We start from the raw sequence: 17,134 nt of genomic DNA, 5'->3' as shown, positions 1-17,134 counted from the left end.
AGTTTGCAATGTTTTGTCTCTGATTCCCCTGTGCTTTCATTAAGCTCTTTCAAAGCAAGAGTTATGAAGGAGGTGTTGCATCTCACTGTAAAAGATTCACAAAAAAAAAAAAACGTGACCAAGAGCTTTCATTTTTTTGGGGGGGTCTTTTTATACTTTTATTGGTGCATTGTAATTATACAACATAGTGAAACAAAGTTATACAAATATGCATGAACACAGCACTTGGTGTTTTTCCCTCCAGACCCACTCCTCCCTGTACTTATTGGTGAAATTGGTAGTGAAACCTTCATGTGTGAAATGGTATTATTGGACTATTCCCTTCATTGCTTCTCCTTTTTCCCTTTCCCACAGCTTCCCCTAATTCCCTTCCACTGCTCTACTGGTCTTTTGCCTCTTTTATCTAAAGTCCCTTTTGTTTTCTGCTTCTCTCTAGCTTCCACATATGAGAAAAAAAACATATCCTTAACTTTTTGCAACTGGATGATCTCACTTAGCATAATATTCTCTAGTCCCATCCATTTTTCTGCAAATGACAATTTTGTTCTTCTTTATGGCTGAGTAAAATTTCATTATGCTCTTATTTGATCAACTTTGACAATCTAACTTTTACATATATTTAGATGAGTGACATTTAAAATAATTTAAATACAGTTATATTGACATTTACTACTATTCTCCATGTTGTCTTTGTTCTTCTTATTTTTGTTTTCTGTGCCTTTCTGTTTTGGGTGATTTAACTGACCAGCCAAGATGTCCATCAACAGATGAATGGATTACAAAACTGTAGGATATGTACACAATGGAATTTTACTCAGCCATTAAAAAAAAATACAGTTGCAGTATTTTCGGGGAAATGGATGGATCTTGAGGACATTATGCTAAGCAAGATTAGTCAGTAGCAAAAAGTAATTAATCGGATGCTTTCCCTAATATGTGAAAGCTAGGGTGAATGGAGTCATAGGAGGAACTCCAGGTGAAAAAGGAGATCCTATAGAGGAGCAAATGAGGCAACCTAAATGTGGGTATGGGAGGGCGGAGAGGGAAACTCTTTAAAGTGCATGATGTACTTATTCACATCGAGGTCAGCCACTAAACCAAGCATGGGAGGGAGGGATGGGGAGGGCATGAGGTGGGGACTGGGTGGGGGCTGGCTGGGTGATGTGTTCATTTAAGTCTACAAAAGTCTTTTTACCCCATTATGATGTGTAAATACAATGCACCAATAAAAAAAATATATGAAAAAGTAGACTTCGAACCTGGCATATCATATTCTACCTCCATGGTGGAGTGCCTGTGCAATGTGCATCAGGCTGGCCCCAGAACCCCTGCCCCTACAGGGCTTGAATTAGTTGTAAATGTATATTTCAAACTCTAGGGCAGCCACTAAAACAAGCAAAGAAAGAAAGATGTTTAATAGGTTAAGAAAGGAGAGAAGAGCTTTCGTTTTTAAGTGTGTACTGTCCATGTGCTCATGTTTCCATAAAAAATGTCTTGCACAAATGACCTCAATAGACACTTCTCAAAAGAAGACATACAAGTAGCCAATAGGTATGTGAAAAAATGCTCAGCATCACTAATTTTGAGGGAAATTCACAGAAAAATTATAATGATTTATCACTTCTCACTGTTATAATGGCTATTATAGAAAAGTAAACAATAACAAATACTAGCTATCAAGTAGAGAAAAGACAATCCTCTTTTCTGATGAATCCTCTTGTGATGAGAACAAAATAAATATAGGGATTGTGGAAAATAATATAGGTTTTCCTCATTAAACCAAAAATATAACTACCATAGAATCCCACAATCCCTTTTCTGGGTATATATCCAAAGGAATTGAGATCAGTATGCAAAAGAAATACTTGCGTTCTCATGTTCATGTTCATTGTATCATTATCTAACCATAGCTAAGGTATGAAAAACACCTAAGAATACATTGTCAGATGACTGGACAAAGAATACACCATATATAGTCACAGTAGAATACTATTCAGCCTTAAAAATGGCAGCAATCTTGTCATGTCTGAGGACAGGGATGAATCTGGAGGACATTACAGTAGCTGAAATATGCCAGGCACAGAAAGATGAATACTGTCTGTTATTACTTAGATGTGCAATTCTAAAAGGTTGAACTTATAGAAAGTAGGAAGTAAAATGATACCTACCAGAGGCTGAGGAGGAGGATTGATGAGGAGAGGGAAGATAGTGATCAAAAGGTTCAAAGTTTCAGTTAGACTTGGGGAGATACGCCTTCGTATTCTATTGTATAGAATGGTGAGTTGCATATTTCAAAATTCCTAAAAGAGTTTTAAATATTCTCACCATAAAAATGGTAAGTATGAGAGATGATGGATTTGTTAATTAGTCTGACTTAATCACTCTACATTGGAAACATTCATCAAAACATCACAATGTACCTCATAAATATATATAAAATTAGTAGATGTCAGTTAAAAATAAATTTTTAAAAAAATTACACATATACCAAATCGTGTTATCACATAAAATCTGGGCTCTAGGCAGGCAAGCTGGCTTGTGCCTGTAATCCCAGTACTTTGGAGGCTGAGACAGGAGGATCACAGGTTTGAAGCCAGCCTCAGCAATATGAGGAGACCCTCAATAACTTTGTGAGACTCTCAGCAACTTAGCAAGATCCTGTCTCACAATTAACAATAAAAAAGTCTGGGGGTGTAACTCATAGGTAGAATTCCTCTGGGTTCAATCCCCAGTAGGAAAAAAAAAAAGTTGGGCTCTAATTCTGTACATAAAACTTGGCCTATAATTTTCCACACTGCCATAGGTCCTTGAGCCTAGAGGCTTTCTTGGCAGCTGGGCGGGTGTGATCTGCAGAAAGGGAACCTCTGCAGAAACTCCCTCTCTTCTGTCCCAGATGCCCTCACTGTGAGCTCAGAGCTGGGTTTGGGAAACCTCATGTGACACTTCAGAGAGGGCTTTCCAGCAGCCCGTAGATTTATTTATTTTTTCTGTGGTGATGAGAAGTATCAGGCTTTTGGTCAGTCCTTGGCCTCCACTCCACTTAAAAATGGAAGTTTTCTAAATGAAGCTTCCTGTGTATGTATTCAATTTGTATTTCATAAAGCAGTTATTGTCCATTAAATAAATACCATCTGATTGTTGGGAGCCTATTGGAGGGTTAATTGTTGTGTAATGAGATATGTCTCTATTACATAGTGCCCTCAGCTTCAATCAATATGTTTTTAATAACCTATAGTCAGTTGGTACCGGAGGCTCACACAATAGCTATTCTGTTCAGTCTAGGGTTTCATAACGGAGTTATCATATGTTAAATTAAAACTGACATTTTTGAAACATGCCTAATTAGGGTTAACAGCTACATAGCCCATCATGTATGCTAGAGGAAGTCGGTCTACCAAGTTCAATAAATTGTTGTAAAGAAATAGAACTACATTTTATGCCTATCACTCTCCCGTGCACACGGAGTTTATCCTCCTGCAAATAGACTCAGTACAAAGTGTACCAGCTTTGATGTCAAGTCACCCATTGCTTCTTTCGCAGCCTTGTTGCTCCCAGTTGAGGGGATCTTGGGCAAACCATCTCACTCCTCTGATGCTCTGAGTCTTCTTCCATAAAAAGGTGCTAATTGCACCCACATTACCTGGCTTTGGTGAGGAATTCAACACGATGACATCTGCAATATGCCAAGTGCACACACACTACACTCGAGAAATATTAAGTTCCAGCTTGTGCAATGTTTTCCAGAGCTGTTTAGCTACTTGAAATTTCCCTTTCCCTGCAAAACCTCTGGTGTTTTCCACGTCATCCATCAATGCCAACGTATCGCCTCCAGCCATGCTCTTGTTTTCCTGCTGTTCTTACATCTGTGGGCTAAGAGAATACAAGGGTTTCCCTTAAAAAAAAAAAAAAAAACTTATTCAGATCCTCACACAGCCTGTGTCCTCACACATGGGCAACTGAATAAATAATTCAAGGCCACCCCTGTTTTTCCTAACTCCTTTATTTTTATCTGCCTTGCAAACATATGTTGACTGGATGGTTTTGGTTATCTGAACAATTGGCTATGGTGTATTGGAAAGAGAACTGGGCTGGGAACCAGGAAACCTGGGTCTGAAGTCTTTGCAAAATCATCTGTTCCCTCTGCTTCTACAGCCTCAGTTTTCTGATCTGAAAGACAAAAGACTTCTAGCCCTTCTCAATCAGATTTTTTTTCTTTCAAATCTCAGAACATAGAAAGCCACTTGAATAGTTTCTCAGTGTTCTCAAAGGTGGTGCATAATCGGTCATATTCTAGTTGCAAATGCGATATATTCATTTATATAGAGAATGCATAGAGAAGAACTATCTAATAGGACTTTCTGCAATAATGGAAATGTCCCATACCTGCTTCGTCCAAGTTGGCAGCCACTATCCAATTGTGGCTATGGATCATTAGCCCACCCCAAATGACTAGTGGACTGAGGAAAAGAAATTTAAAATTTATTTAGTTTAAATTAGTTTCAATTTAACTAGCTGCAAGTGGCTGGGAGCTACTATATTGAAGAGCACAGCTTTAGAGATTTAGGTATTGATTCTCACAAAACCTGGGTAAGAAAGATGATCTCTCCCAGCATTAGCATCCTGCAAGTATTTAATTTCATTGTGCGTGTGTGTGTGTGTGTGTGTGTGTGTGTGTGTGTGTGTGTAGACACAGGTGCTCATGAAAGTCAAATAAACATCACAGCTAGGAAACACATATACTCCCTGGACATGTAGGACATTGTCTGTTTGCTGTCAGCTGGGTGATTTGTTCCCGTGAAAGTCTTTATTGGGAACCCGAGATGCATTAGGAATTCAGTGAAGTTCATGGGACTGTTTGTGTTATCACCCAAACAAAACACCTGAAGGAAGTAGAGAGACTCAGTGGTCATTAAGTGGTTCCTGAATCTACTCCAGGTCATTTGTAATCTCATTGTCGTCATAAAGCCAGTCATGTGACGCAGAGCTGCTATGCATGAATTGTGGTCATTTGGTCATTGTAACAGAAGCTGCCCTCACTAACAGTGCTGAGGAAGTTTCTCCTTCTACCTCTAGTTCCCTGTCTACAAGTATATTTGTATAGCCATTATTAGTGCTTATATATAATTATATATTGCTCTTAAATATATATATTCATAATATATATATTTAAAATATGTAGAAATTTCAGAAAATCAAGAAGAATAAACACAGTGGAAAAAATCAATCACCTCGTGTTCCATCACTTGGAAATTATTGCCAGTAAAATTTCATCACATAAGGTTATTTCAACACCTTTGAGATATTTTTGTAGACTCAGTGTTGAATATGACCGTCTCACTTAATACTATAAATTGTACATTATGCACAAAGTTGTATAGTTTTTATACATAATTTAATAAGAATTGCTTACCAATTAATTAAATCGACTCACTTTATTTTCTCCTATCACTGAACAATATCATGCCTGCAAAATTTCTAACTTCATATAGTCTCACATTTACAATGATGGGCCTAAAAATGCAAAATCTTCAATGTGAAGGTCTGTAAGTGATGAGTATCAGCAGTGCATCATAGTGCCTGGCATTTACTCACCTGCTCACCCATTTCACTACATGTGATGATCGAGACTATGAAATAAGTTTTAGGCTAGACTGTGAGCAAAAGAGAATTGTAAGTTATATCCATTGTCCTCAAGAACCTCATAATCAGTTGAAGGAAACTCGTGTACCAAAATGTCTTCATTGAGAAAATTATATCCAAGGAGAACCTTAAAGGTTGAGAGATACCAGCCAGGTGGAAAAGCAAAGGTGGAGGAGAGGGTAACAGTGTGGTATGGTAGCCCACCAGAGTCTATTAGTAGAGAGGAACAAGATTAGAGGGATGCAGAGAAAAATTTCCAGGGCATTAGTGGCTAGATTTATTGAACAAGGTAAGCTTAGGGGCATGACCTGTTTGAACTGAGGTTTGGTGGTGACCTCCTGAACTCTGCATAGGGAACACCAGCAGAGTGTGATGCTCACAGGTACATCTTTCTTATCATGTGTGTCCAGAGGCACAAAGAGTTTCCCAGTGAGAAGAGGTTGCTAGGGCTTGAGACCTGGCTCTATCATGTTCTTTCAGGTAGCCAAATTGTGGAGATTCTTTTAGGACTGATGAAAGAGGAACAGCAGGGCCAGTGCATTTTAAGAGAGGATTGGTCAGGCTGGCCATTTCTGAACATCTCCAGATTTACTTTCTAGTCCCACTGCAGAGGTCACTCGATTTGCAATTAGGGTCCAATAGGAGGATATGGCTCATCCCTCTTCCTTCCCTCAAGCTGCCTCTTAAACAGATGCCAAATTTAGAGAAAGAGTAGGATCCCAGAGGTTGTTATGGCCAAAGGGAGATTGAATCCAGATACACAAGACAGTAGGGGAAGCCATCGTAATATTCCACTTCTGGGCTGGTCCCATTGAGGGATTGGCTGACCCCTTGGAAAGCTGCTAAAATGAATTAGATGGCATAGTTAAGAAACTGCTTTTGACTGTTAAATTAGAGAGTGACTCATGCATCCTCAGAACATTAGGGCTGGGAGGTTCCTGAGGCGTCATCTAATCCACTTAACTCATCTTTAGATGAGGGGTCCGTCCCTTCTTCATATGTAATGCCTACCACACAGGATGGAGCCTGGAAGATTGTGGGTACCTGGTAAATACTGTTAAAGGAGTAGCCTTGAAGGACAAAACAAGACAAAAGATTTTCCCATAATTACCCAGCAACGTCTCAATGGAGTTTCTCATGTCCGATGAAATTAAAATTGCTGCAGGTGGTTATATTCTGACCTATACATTTTGTGGATCTCTGGAACTCAGAGAATTATATGGACTGTCAGAATAGGTGCCACTTGTGTCCAAATAAATTCTCTGTGATGAAAGAAATTTCACTTACAGTCATTTTTTGGAACCTTGGTATGTGTCAGCAGAATAGGGGCAACCCAGGCTTGTGTGTTCTGTCTTGTTTCCTTTAGGCCTTGTTTCTTTGGTTGCTCATTCAACCGTTCCTAAGTCGGTGTGTTTCCCTTCTTTCCTTGGCCTCCTAGAGAATTGGGATCAGCATGTGACCTTTGCCTAGAAGGGAGAATCCTGGTGCAGTATGCGTTCAACGCCTCTTCTCCGATGCCCTGTGGCCCATCAGGACACTGGAGCCCTCGGGAAGCAGAAGGTAAGCGAGCCTCCTGGATGCTCATTGGCAGGTGGGCTGCACAGCATATATGTAGTTTTTTTCAGTGTCTATGGAGTTTTGTAATTTGTAATGATCTTTCCCATCTGCCATCCCATTTGATCTTAAGATGGCCTTACAGGATCAGTTTTCATGTACTCATGCATTTAAATAGTTTTCTAGCACTTGCCTTGTCCAAAGTATGTTATCCCCATATTACATAGGATGGAATGAAGTCTCCAAGATATTAAGTAAATGCCCAAACCCGACATGGTAGTAGGCTTCTAAAATCCCAGTACTTGGGAGGCTCAGATAGGAGGATCACAGGTTCAAGACTATCCTAAGAAAATTAGCAAGACTCTCAACAAGATCTTGTTTCAAAACAAAACAAAAAATTAAAATAAAATAAAAAGGTTAGGTATATATTTTTGAGTTAGAATGCCTCTAGGTTCAAACCCCTGTACTACTAAATAAATAAACAAATAAAGAGATAGTGCCCAAGTCCACACACTTAATATTTTCAGTGTGTAGGGGTAAACACACACTGTAGCCTCTGGACTTTGAGTGTGTTTAGGTACAAACAGGGTCACATTAGAGTCAGTACACTAATTTGGGGATTTCAAGGCATCAGTAATCTTTTATTCTTCTTCTTCAGTTATTTCTAAGACTACCCAGAACATTCTCAGTTGTGTCACATCTATTTCTTTCAATTTCTTCCACATACTATTTTTGGGGTTCCACTTACCTGCAAGACACTTGAGAAGAGCACCTCCCGATTGTACTGTTCTAGGTTCCTCCCATGAGTATACCGTTCCTTCCTCAGGAATATCTCTCAGGCCTCCAAAGGGGCCACCCTCTGCTGTCTTACAGCAGCACTGTTTCCTATATCAAACAGCTTTTCTGTTTTTTTTTATATAAATGAAGAAAATAGCTTTTGCCAAGTGGTAGTCATCACACTCGATCATTTGGCCTGGAAGCCAGGCTGGCAGAGGCCTCATACCTTCCTCGCCATCTTCCCTCTCTCCCTTGCTGGCCCTGCCCAGTTCCCCTTGCTCCTGTGCAGGTCAGCTCAGCTCACAGTCACTGGATGAGGACACTATTTCGCCAGTTTTCCATGGGGAAACAGCATCCATCTCCTTACTGAGCATGAGCAGAACTCCTCTGCTACCCTCTATATTTTTAGAAGGAAGGTTGAAAAGAAAAGGCTACAGATAGACTCAAGCGAGGTAGAGAGATCAGAGAGGGAAGGGAAGTTGAAAACATGATGGTGCTGTGCTTTATTTTCTAAAGTAGCTTAAAATAAAAATGAGTCGAACTCGGAAACTCTAAACAAATCCATCTGGAATGCAAAGCAAGAGAGGGATGCCTGGGAGAAATCCTCAGCTCAGCCTCTCAGAATCACAAGTTGTCAGACTCTAAAGGGATGATGCCTGAGGTCATGCAGTCCCCACCCAGTGGAGGAATCCCCTCTATGTCCATCCTCACTGAGGCTCCCTGGTATCCTCTTTTAACTCTGTATTTTAGGACATTTTAGACATTGGACAGGTGAGTTGGAAAAAAGGCCAGTGGAGAATGGATTTGTACTCACTAATAGCATTGAAAAAGTGTCATGTGCTTTGATGGGGTGGCAAAATGCGCATGTTCTAAAGATTTCTTGAGCTGTTCTGGAAAGAAAAATGTAGGGGAGGAAAGTCTAGAAGGAAAGAGAAGAATTAGTGGCCGTGGCAGGAATCAAGAAGACGAATGGTGGTGGCCTGGGTAAAATTCATGGCAATAAGATTGGAGAGAAGTCGAAGGAGTTGAGAAATGTTTGGGAGGTAGAATTATTGAGGATCTCCCCTCAGACTTCTCTGGCTAACATCATCTTGGCTTGTTTTACCACTTGTTTGAGTGACATAATTTCCAGACATCTCCTCACACCTCCATCCAAACGGACTGTCAGTTTGTGAAGCCGGTTCCTGGCTTGTGCCTGACTCTTTTAAAACTTTGACATGGAATACACAGTTCAGTTACAAGTGCTGAGCCCCCTGGCTCCCTGAGCTGACTCAGGCCTCCAAGGAAACCCAGCCATCCTGGGGTTTCCTTCTATGTAAATTTAGTGCATTTGGGCCAGGAAAAGACACTGTTCTTTTTTTAGAGCATCCTATTACAGGCTCTGTGATCCCTTTGGCTCAGGCCCTTTTAATATCCTTGAAGAAATAAACTTTTTCATGAGCCAAACTCTGCAATTTATTTCTCAACTCATTTTCATCCTATTTATCTTTGTGTGTTTAAGCTCTTGGACTTCCCAAACTAACAGAAAACTCCTAAATTTGTGAGCGATGCCAGACGTATCTGTGGGGTTGGAAAAATAGTACAGGGTAGGGGGGAGTGGAAGTGAGGAGAACAGGACCCTAGTCCCAGCCCTGTCAACATATTCTGCACCAAGTAAGTCCTTTAACTTCTTTGAATACAGCACTTTATCCACAAAATGAACAGTTGAATTATAATGTCCTCTCCAGCTCTGATAGTCCATGAATCTGCAACTTTTTTGTTGTAAATGCCTATTAACAAGATAGAAGACTCTTCATTTAACATTTATTTGTTAGGTATCCACTACACTCCATTAACTTCATTTCAAAGAAGGTGGATAAAGTCATAGGCGTCTTGCCTTTTTTCATAGAAAATGGGCATACTGTTTTTGAGCAAAAACTCTGTCTCACAGATAATTATTTCTGGAGCTATTGAGCATGTTACACTTGTAGTCTGGGAAATTAGATAGCTAAATCTGACCAACGTAAGTCCCATTTACAGTTGCTTTGTGTGCATGTAATTCATTCCACGTGCTGGGTTTTCCATGAGAGATTAACACATAGCACTGGCTGTTTTAAATTTTTTCTTATTTATGTGAATGTGTTCTTCATTGTTCTACCCAGAATATTTCAGGTGTGCTGAACTAACTATGTATTTGCAAAAATGCTTGGCACAAAAGGTTTTACGATTAGATTCACGTCACTAGCTGCAGTGTATATACACATAGACATATCATAGGTGTCTGTGTATATCTTCATAAATGTAAATTTGGATCCATATAAGTAGGTATAAATATATTTCTACACACATTCATGCTCTTATTTCTAAAGGACAGCTTATATAAACATGGAACTTTTTATTTAGTCACCATATATACAAAAGGATATATATTAATAATGAATAACAGGACTTTGGCTCTTCTCTTTCTTTCCCAGTTTTTTCTCCTTTCTTCTCTCTTGTTTTCTTTCTCTCTCCTTTCCCCCTTTCTTCCTTCTGCTCCTTTGTTTTCCTTCCGTAGCTTTTGTCCTTGTTTCAGAACCACATATCAATTCACTTTTCCAGCTGTGTCCATTTTTCCTCTATAAGAACCCTGAGTTGTGCTCTACTCTGATGTTTCCTGTGTCCAAACCATAAGTGCATATTGGCTGAATTAATGTAAGTGCCTCCTAACTGACTTCTCTAGGCTACAAGTTCCTTGAGGGCAGAGAACATGTTTGGAAACCTGCCCCCCTAGGTACTAGCCTAGGATGGACAGATACATGGATGGATGGATAAGTGGGTGCATAGATAGAGGAATGTACAGTATCTGTCTCTAAACTGGTTGTTTTTTTTCTAAAAGACATATCTTTTATCATTCATCTGCTTAAAATTGCTCAGTAGCACTTATCTCAGTATAAAGTTTAGTATCCTTCATGTGATATCCTAGACACTTCCTAATATGGCTTTAGAGCTTCTCAGTCTCAGCATTTGCTGTTCTCAAATTGCACTCACAACCCTGTGTGCGCTCGCGCGCTCTCTCTCTCTCTCTCTCTCTCTCTCTCTCTCTCTCTCTCTCTCTCTCTCTCTCTCTCTCTCTCCCTGTTCTTTCTGCTTGGAATGCCTACTCCTATGAAATTTTCCCTTATTAGTTCCCCTTTCCTCTTCAAGCCAGAGGTAATATATTTGTGAGCATCTATTAAAGGTCTCGTTCCATTTGGATTTTATAGCAGCCCTGTGAGGTAGGTAATGTTACAGTAGGTAACACAATGAGAAGCTGTATAGTTGACATTTTAACCCAACTTTCATTGCTTCAAAGCCTGGCACACTGCCTGGACCAACAGTATCACATAATATTCTACTCCCCACCAGGGAATTACTTAACCATCTGAGTCTCAGTTTCCTCTTCTCTAAAACGAGTTTCATAAGACCTGCGTCATAGACTCACTGCCAGGATGAAAAGAGCTGAGGCATGTAAAGTGTCTGGCACAGTGCCTGAATATAGGAGATGGTCAATTCATGAGGCCTGGTGTGATTAAAGGGAGCACTGTTTTGGTGATGGGCTGGACTTAGTGGCCTTTGGGACTAGTCTTTACAATTAAGAGTCTGTCTCTAATAACCAGACAAGTATAAGCATCGCTGAGATTTCTACTTCTGTATACCTACTTGAATGAAATGACCAGACTCACCTTCCTGTCCTTTGGAAAGCATTTGGTTCCTCTGTTGATTAACAAGAAACCAGGGAGGAATGATGAGCCAAAAGGATTTGTCATCTTTGCTCTCCTATGGCTTCCCACCACTCACAGTCGTCCTCTCCAAGGAAGGGAGACAGATCATTTTATCCTTGCCAATTCCGGGAGTAAGCCCATGGAGGGCATGGAATGTTCACCTGGCACCCAACACCAGGCAGCAGGCTCTCAAATTTCATGATGTAACTACTTTTTTTTACTCCATATTAACAAGGAAAAGTTCCTTCACTTAACAGATGTGGACTGAGCATCCACTCTGCGTCATCGCTAAAGACGAAGAAACATATACACCATTGAGTGAAACAAGGACGAAGATGTTACTTATCCTACAGGATCTTTATGACAATCCGATGAGTTAACTAATGCCTAGGGAATGTGCTTCCTATATTGCAAAATGTTGCCCTTAATAACATTAACTTAAAGAGTAAGTAAAATGTGTATACACACAACCTGAAAGTTAAGTGTCAGGAATCCAGTGGATTGGAGAATGGACAGGAAGAGGGCATCAGCTAGGAAGGGAGTCTGTATTTCAAGCCAAGTGTTGCTTCTAGCCAGCAGTTGCTGTGAGTACTGGATGAACCTAGTCAAGGAGGGGTGGAGGGAATCTTGTAGTTACATTCATCTGCCCTTGTGCCTTCTGATGTATCTAAAAATGATTTGTGTGTTCTTCTTGTCCCCTTTTCTTCTCATTTTCTCATCTCCATCTCCACTTGGTATTGGTAGCTTTTTGTGTCTGGACAAAGAAAAGGAGGCTAGAGACATTTATATTCTACAGAGACCACTTTTCCATCCCACATGGCTTTCTACTATTCATAAAATGTAAATTTCTATATCTTTTACTTGTACCCTGTAATAATACCACAAAACAAAGTGCTTTCCCCCAAAAGGCCACGTTTTCCCTTTTGCTTCAGAAATGACCATATTCTCACCACCACTTCTCTTTCCCCACCCTCCAACATACACACCAACTACTTGATAGTGAAGGGATAAAAAAGAATGTGAACAATTGAGAATCCCCCATCCTTTCCTTACCAGCAATCTGCATTTCTCTCTAGAAACCCTTATGCAAATTAGAACCAACAGCTACGTGAGTCCAACATACTTTTCTCAATGGTAGAAGGGAGAGCTCTCTGAGGGTGTAGATGTGACCTCAGCAGAGAAAAATTCAGAAGTTGCAGCAGACTGAGATCAGTTGCAATGAGGCATCCTCTCCCTGGGGAAAGAGTAGAAGAATTCCCTTTTCCTTCTCCCCCCTCCTCACCCAACCCTCCCTCCTGAGTCAGACTGGACAGAGCTCAGAGGAGAATCTCAGTGGTATGGAATGAGGTCATGCAGAGAAGGGGAGGAGGAGAGATAAGGTGACTCCAGCGCTGCCTCCCAGCTCTGTCCTCCGTGACTCAGTTTCCTCCTAAATCCTCAGCCCAAGGAGTAGATTTTGTCCTCTCTCACCTCCTCATTGTGGGATGATTTCTGGTGCTTCTGTCAGTCCAAATGGGGCATAGCAAAGATGACAATACCATAGGGCTTCCAATTTATCTTGGTGGCCCCTGCATTCAATAGAAAGAAGAACTAAGCATGGGGATTTCAGAGTGAGATAAATTTGAGTTCCAGTGCTTACCTTCACACTTTACCCCATATTTGTGAGCCTTAGTTTCCTAACTTCAGAAGTGATTCTGTGCAAGAACTAAGTAAGTTCATGGAACACGGAAGGTGTTTAGCCAGCATGGCCTTTCCTTCTTTCTATCATAGTTAGCAAAGCATATTGGTGGAAGATTAGGAAGGACAGTTTGAGCACTGACTCAATACTACGACACTTACTTGCATTTACTTTTGATCCAATGTAGGGTCATTTATCTGAAATCTGTTTTGCAAGAATGAGGGTAAACTGGGTGCTGTGCATACAGTAGATGTACCAAGACATTGAGAAGTCTCTCTCCTTTGCCAGTCTCTTCAGGTAACTCTGAGAACAAGAATAAAGTTATTAATCTCCCCGCTGTTCTCTGTAGGTCATCCAGATGTTGAACAGCCCTGTAAGTCCAGTGTCCGCACCTGGAGCCCAAATTCAGCTGTTAATCCTCACACAGTCCCTCCAGCCTGCCCTGAGCCACAAGGCTGCTACCTCGAGCTGGAATTCCGCTACCCCTTGGTCCCCGATTCTCTAGCCATCTGGGTGACCTTTGTCTCCACCGACTGGGACTCTAGTGGAGCTGTCAATGACATCAAACTGTTGACTGTGAGTGGAAAAAATATCTCCCTGGGCCCTCAGAATGTCTTCTGTGATATCCCACTGACCATCAGACTCCGGGATGTGGCTGAGGAGGTGTATGGCATCCAGATCTACACATTGGATGAACATCTGGAGATTGATGCTGCTATGCTGACCTCCACTGCAGACAGCCCACTCTGCTTAGAGTGTAAGCCCCTGCAGTATAAGGTGGTCCGGGACCCTCCTCTCCCAGTGGACGTGGCCTCACTCCTACACCTCAACAGAAGATTCGTGGACATGTAAGTACCCTCTCTGGATAAATTGCTGATCAAGTGAGAAGGAGCTGTGAAGGGATGTGGGTCAGAAAGGCCAGGACTGTAAAGAGAGTTTTCCTACAACCAGAATTACTTCTAGGGATTAGAATCCAGTGTTGAGTATAGAATTATTTCAACAAGACAGTGTCACTGTATAGAAAGGGCGATGGTCAAAGAACCTGAAAGCTTGGATTTCATCACACCTCTTATATATGACCCTGAGCTTCATTTGCCTCTAAAATTTAGCCCTCACATCAATAAATAAAGGAAGTTGGGTATGAGTGGGAATAAGAAAGTCATTTTTACTAATGAAAGTGAAAGGACTGAAGTTTGGTAATAATATACTTTTTATATTAAGCTGAAGCAGATTAAGCATCCTGATTGATTTTTAGTGGACAAAAAGGGAGTGAAGTTATAGCAGTGTGGCTGGGAATTGGGTATGCTTTTGATATTTGCATGACAGTTTTTCTGTAAGGCAAATATCACCAGTCACAGTTCTTGTTTTGTCTTACTTTCTAAGGAGGAAAAGAGATTCAACCCCTTTTGATTCTTAAGGGTCTTTGCAACTCTAAGGATACATGATTTTTTGAGGGGGGATACTCACCGCTTTTGTGTAAGGTAATGCTTGTATTTAATTGATTTTTAAAGCCACATTTCCATCACTATCTCCCAAACATTTTTAAGATTTATGTTTTCTGCATAAGACCACCTTATAATGAAGCCATTAGTAATTTTTCTGTACACTGAATAATGGGCTGAGGTATCTGTGTCTTTTCATCATCTAATCCTCTCCACAGCCACAACCCTGATAGCATTATCAGACAACAACAAAAATAAACTGAGGCTGAGAGATGTGAAGTCATTTGTCTAAGATCAGGCAGTTAGAAGATGGCAAAATTAGAATTCCAGCCAAACTTCTAAGCCAGTGTATTCAGCTTATGTTTAGTCAGAGCTGTGATTCCAATTTCTGCTTTTGTCTGAAAAGTGACAGTGTTCTTAGCTGCCTTACTTGAGTACCAATAGTGTAAATAGTCAATCACCAAACGTTTATCAAAAACCGACTATGTGAAAGGAGACATTGGTTGGGGGGCACTTTAAGTATTGAAAGGATAAATTAGCCAATCTCTTTGAGGCTTAATTTCTCCTCTGCATGATGAAAATGTTGAAGTCCATGATTTCTATAAGCCTTTTTTTTTTTTGGCTCTTTATTTGGTTCTAAGATGATCTAAGAAAACAATCTCTTCTCTGTCTACTTGAAAATATTTCCTCAGCCAATCATTAATAGAAACCAAGTTCTGGAAGGAAACTTTTAATCTTGTTAAGAGACAGAACCACTTTCAAACGCTTTACCAGCACTTCCTTTTACATGCCAGCAATTAATGTGCACATCACAAGTGAACCCTTGCCCGTGCATTGAATCAGAGATGAGGAACATCTGTTTAAGAACTCAGAGGGAGTACTTCGTTTGTGTTTGAAAACGTACTTAAAATTTAAAGGATTGTCTTGCCTTGAAAATATTCCATAACTCTATCTCTTCCATCTTCTTACTTCTCTGGTGGTAGACTTCTTTAAATATGCAACTACTTACATTTTTTTTATGAAACACTGTAGGAAAGAAATAATAGATGTCTTAAAACCTCAGTTTAAACACAGTTTTCATTTTTGCCTTGATTTATGAGCCTTTGAAAGTTGACGTGGATTGATAAGTGCGGAATGGTAGAAATTAAACAGAAGTAAAAGCACGGTGAGTTGTATTCTTAGCTAAGTGACTGACTTGCTCTGCTGTCATAGGCGAGTCACTCACTTTTTCTGATGCCTCTACTTTTTACAAGGAAGAAGATACACTAAAGTAGTGGTTCTTACATTTGGTTGACTATGATAAAACCTTGGTATTTTTTAAAAGTTGCCTGGGTCTCACCTTCCCTCCCTCTTTTCCTCCTTCCCTCTCAGGTAGTGATTTTATTGGGAACATTAAGGGCTGACCATAAGGACTTTTACATTCTCACCAGGTGATTATAATGTTCAGCCAAGTTTCAGACCCACTGTACTAAAAGAATCTCTTGAAGTATGGCTGCAGAAGAGCAGTGTCAATGTCATTTGGGAACTTAGGCCAGGTTCTCAGGCCCAGCTCAGCTATGAATCAAAGATTCTTTGTGTAGGGCCTTTACAGATGATTCTAATGCCAGTGAAAGTTTTATCGACATCACTCAAAATGATCTCCAAGGCCCAGGAATCTCCAAGTTCTCTTCTGTCAAAACTACTGATTCAAATTACAGGTATGGATTAGGAATATTCTACATGTTAGAGCCATGCTGGGAACCAGGAATCATAAGGATGGTGCTACTGGTTCTTTTCCTGGAGACACTCAACTTTGCTGAGAACCTTACACTCCACTCCGAGAAATCACCAATTTAGGTCAATTTGCTTGCAATATTGTCACTATTCGGGTCCATACTCTGAGCTCCCATTTGTTCTTTTATTCGTATAGTCTGTAGGCTGTGGCAGGCATGAGGGCTAGATGGAGGCACTGATTTTTCCTTCTTGATGTCTTTCTTGAATCTCAAGAAGTTTATTAGAGACCTGGGCCAGGTTGGGCTTCCTAACCTGAGTCTTTTCACAATCTCTGAAAAAAAAAAAAAAAGGGAGAAAAAAAATTAAAAACACATCATTCCAATTCAACCTACTATTTGAACTCCTTTATCTCTTAGTAATTTGAGTTCTGGACCCCACCACAAATACCTCTTTGTGTGTGTGCATTTGTGTGGTGTGTGTATTTTGCTGCTTTCACATTTTTTCCATATCAAGTAAGTTGGCTTCCATACAAGTTCTATATAAAGACTGTTTTGGAGAAAAAGAGAGAAAAAATGTTTTTTCTTCCCTGACTCAACCCATTACATGAT

The 17,134-nt window shown here is 40.3% G+C and overlaps 1 protein-coding gene across 1 annotated transcript in view; it reads left to right on the top strand.

Moving 5' to 3' along the window:
- The window catches only part of PAPPA (pappalysin 1), a gene marked incomplete at both ends in the record, with an annotated part of 247,503 nt that overhangs the window by 64,370 nt on the left and 165,999 nt on the right, over positions 1-17,134 (top strand). Inside the window, 2 exons of the mRNA XM_080709626.1 lie at positions 7,079-7,200; positions 13,721-14,219. Coding sequence (XP_080565752.1) covers positions 7,079-7,200; positions 13,721-14,219 — 621 coding nt within the window. The remainder of the gene's footprint in view (positions 1-7,078; positions 7,201-13,720; positions 14,220-17,134) is intronic.

The sequence above is a fragment of the Muscardinus avellanarius genome (assembly GCF_963383645.1).
Source record: "Muscardinus avellanarius genome assembly, chromosome: 13".
NCBI classification, from domain to species: domain Eukaryota; kingdom Metazoa; phylum Chordata; class Mammalia; order Rodentia; family Gliridae; genus Muscardinus; species Muscardinus avellanarius.
Note: the sequence above shows the minus strand (reverse complement) of the source record. Positions and strands in the feature narration are given on the sequence as shown.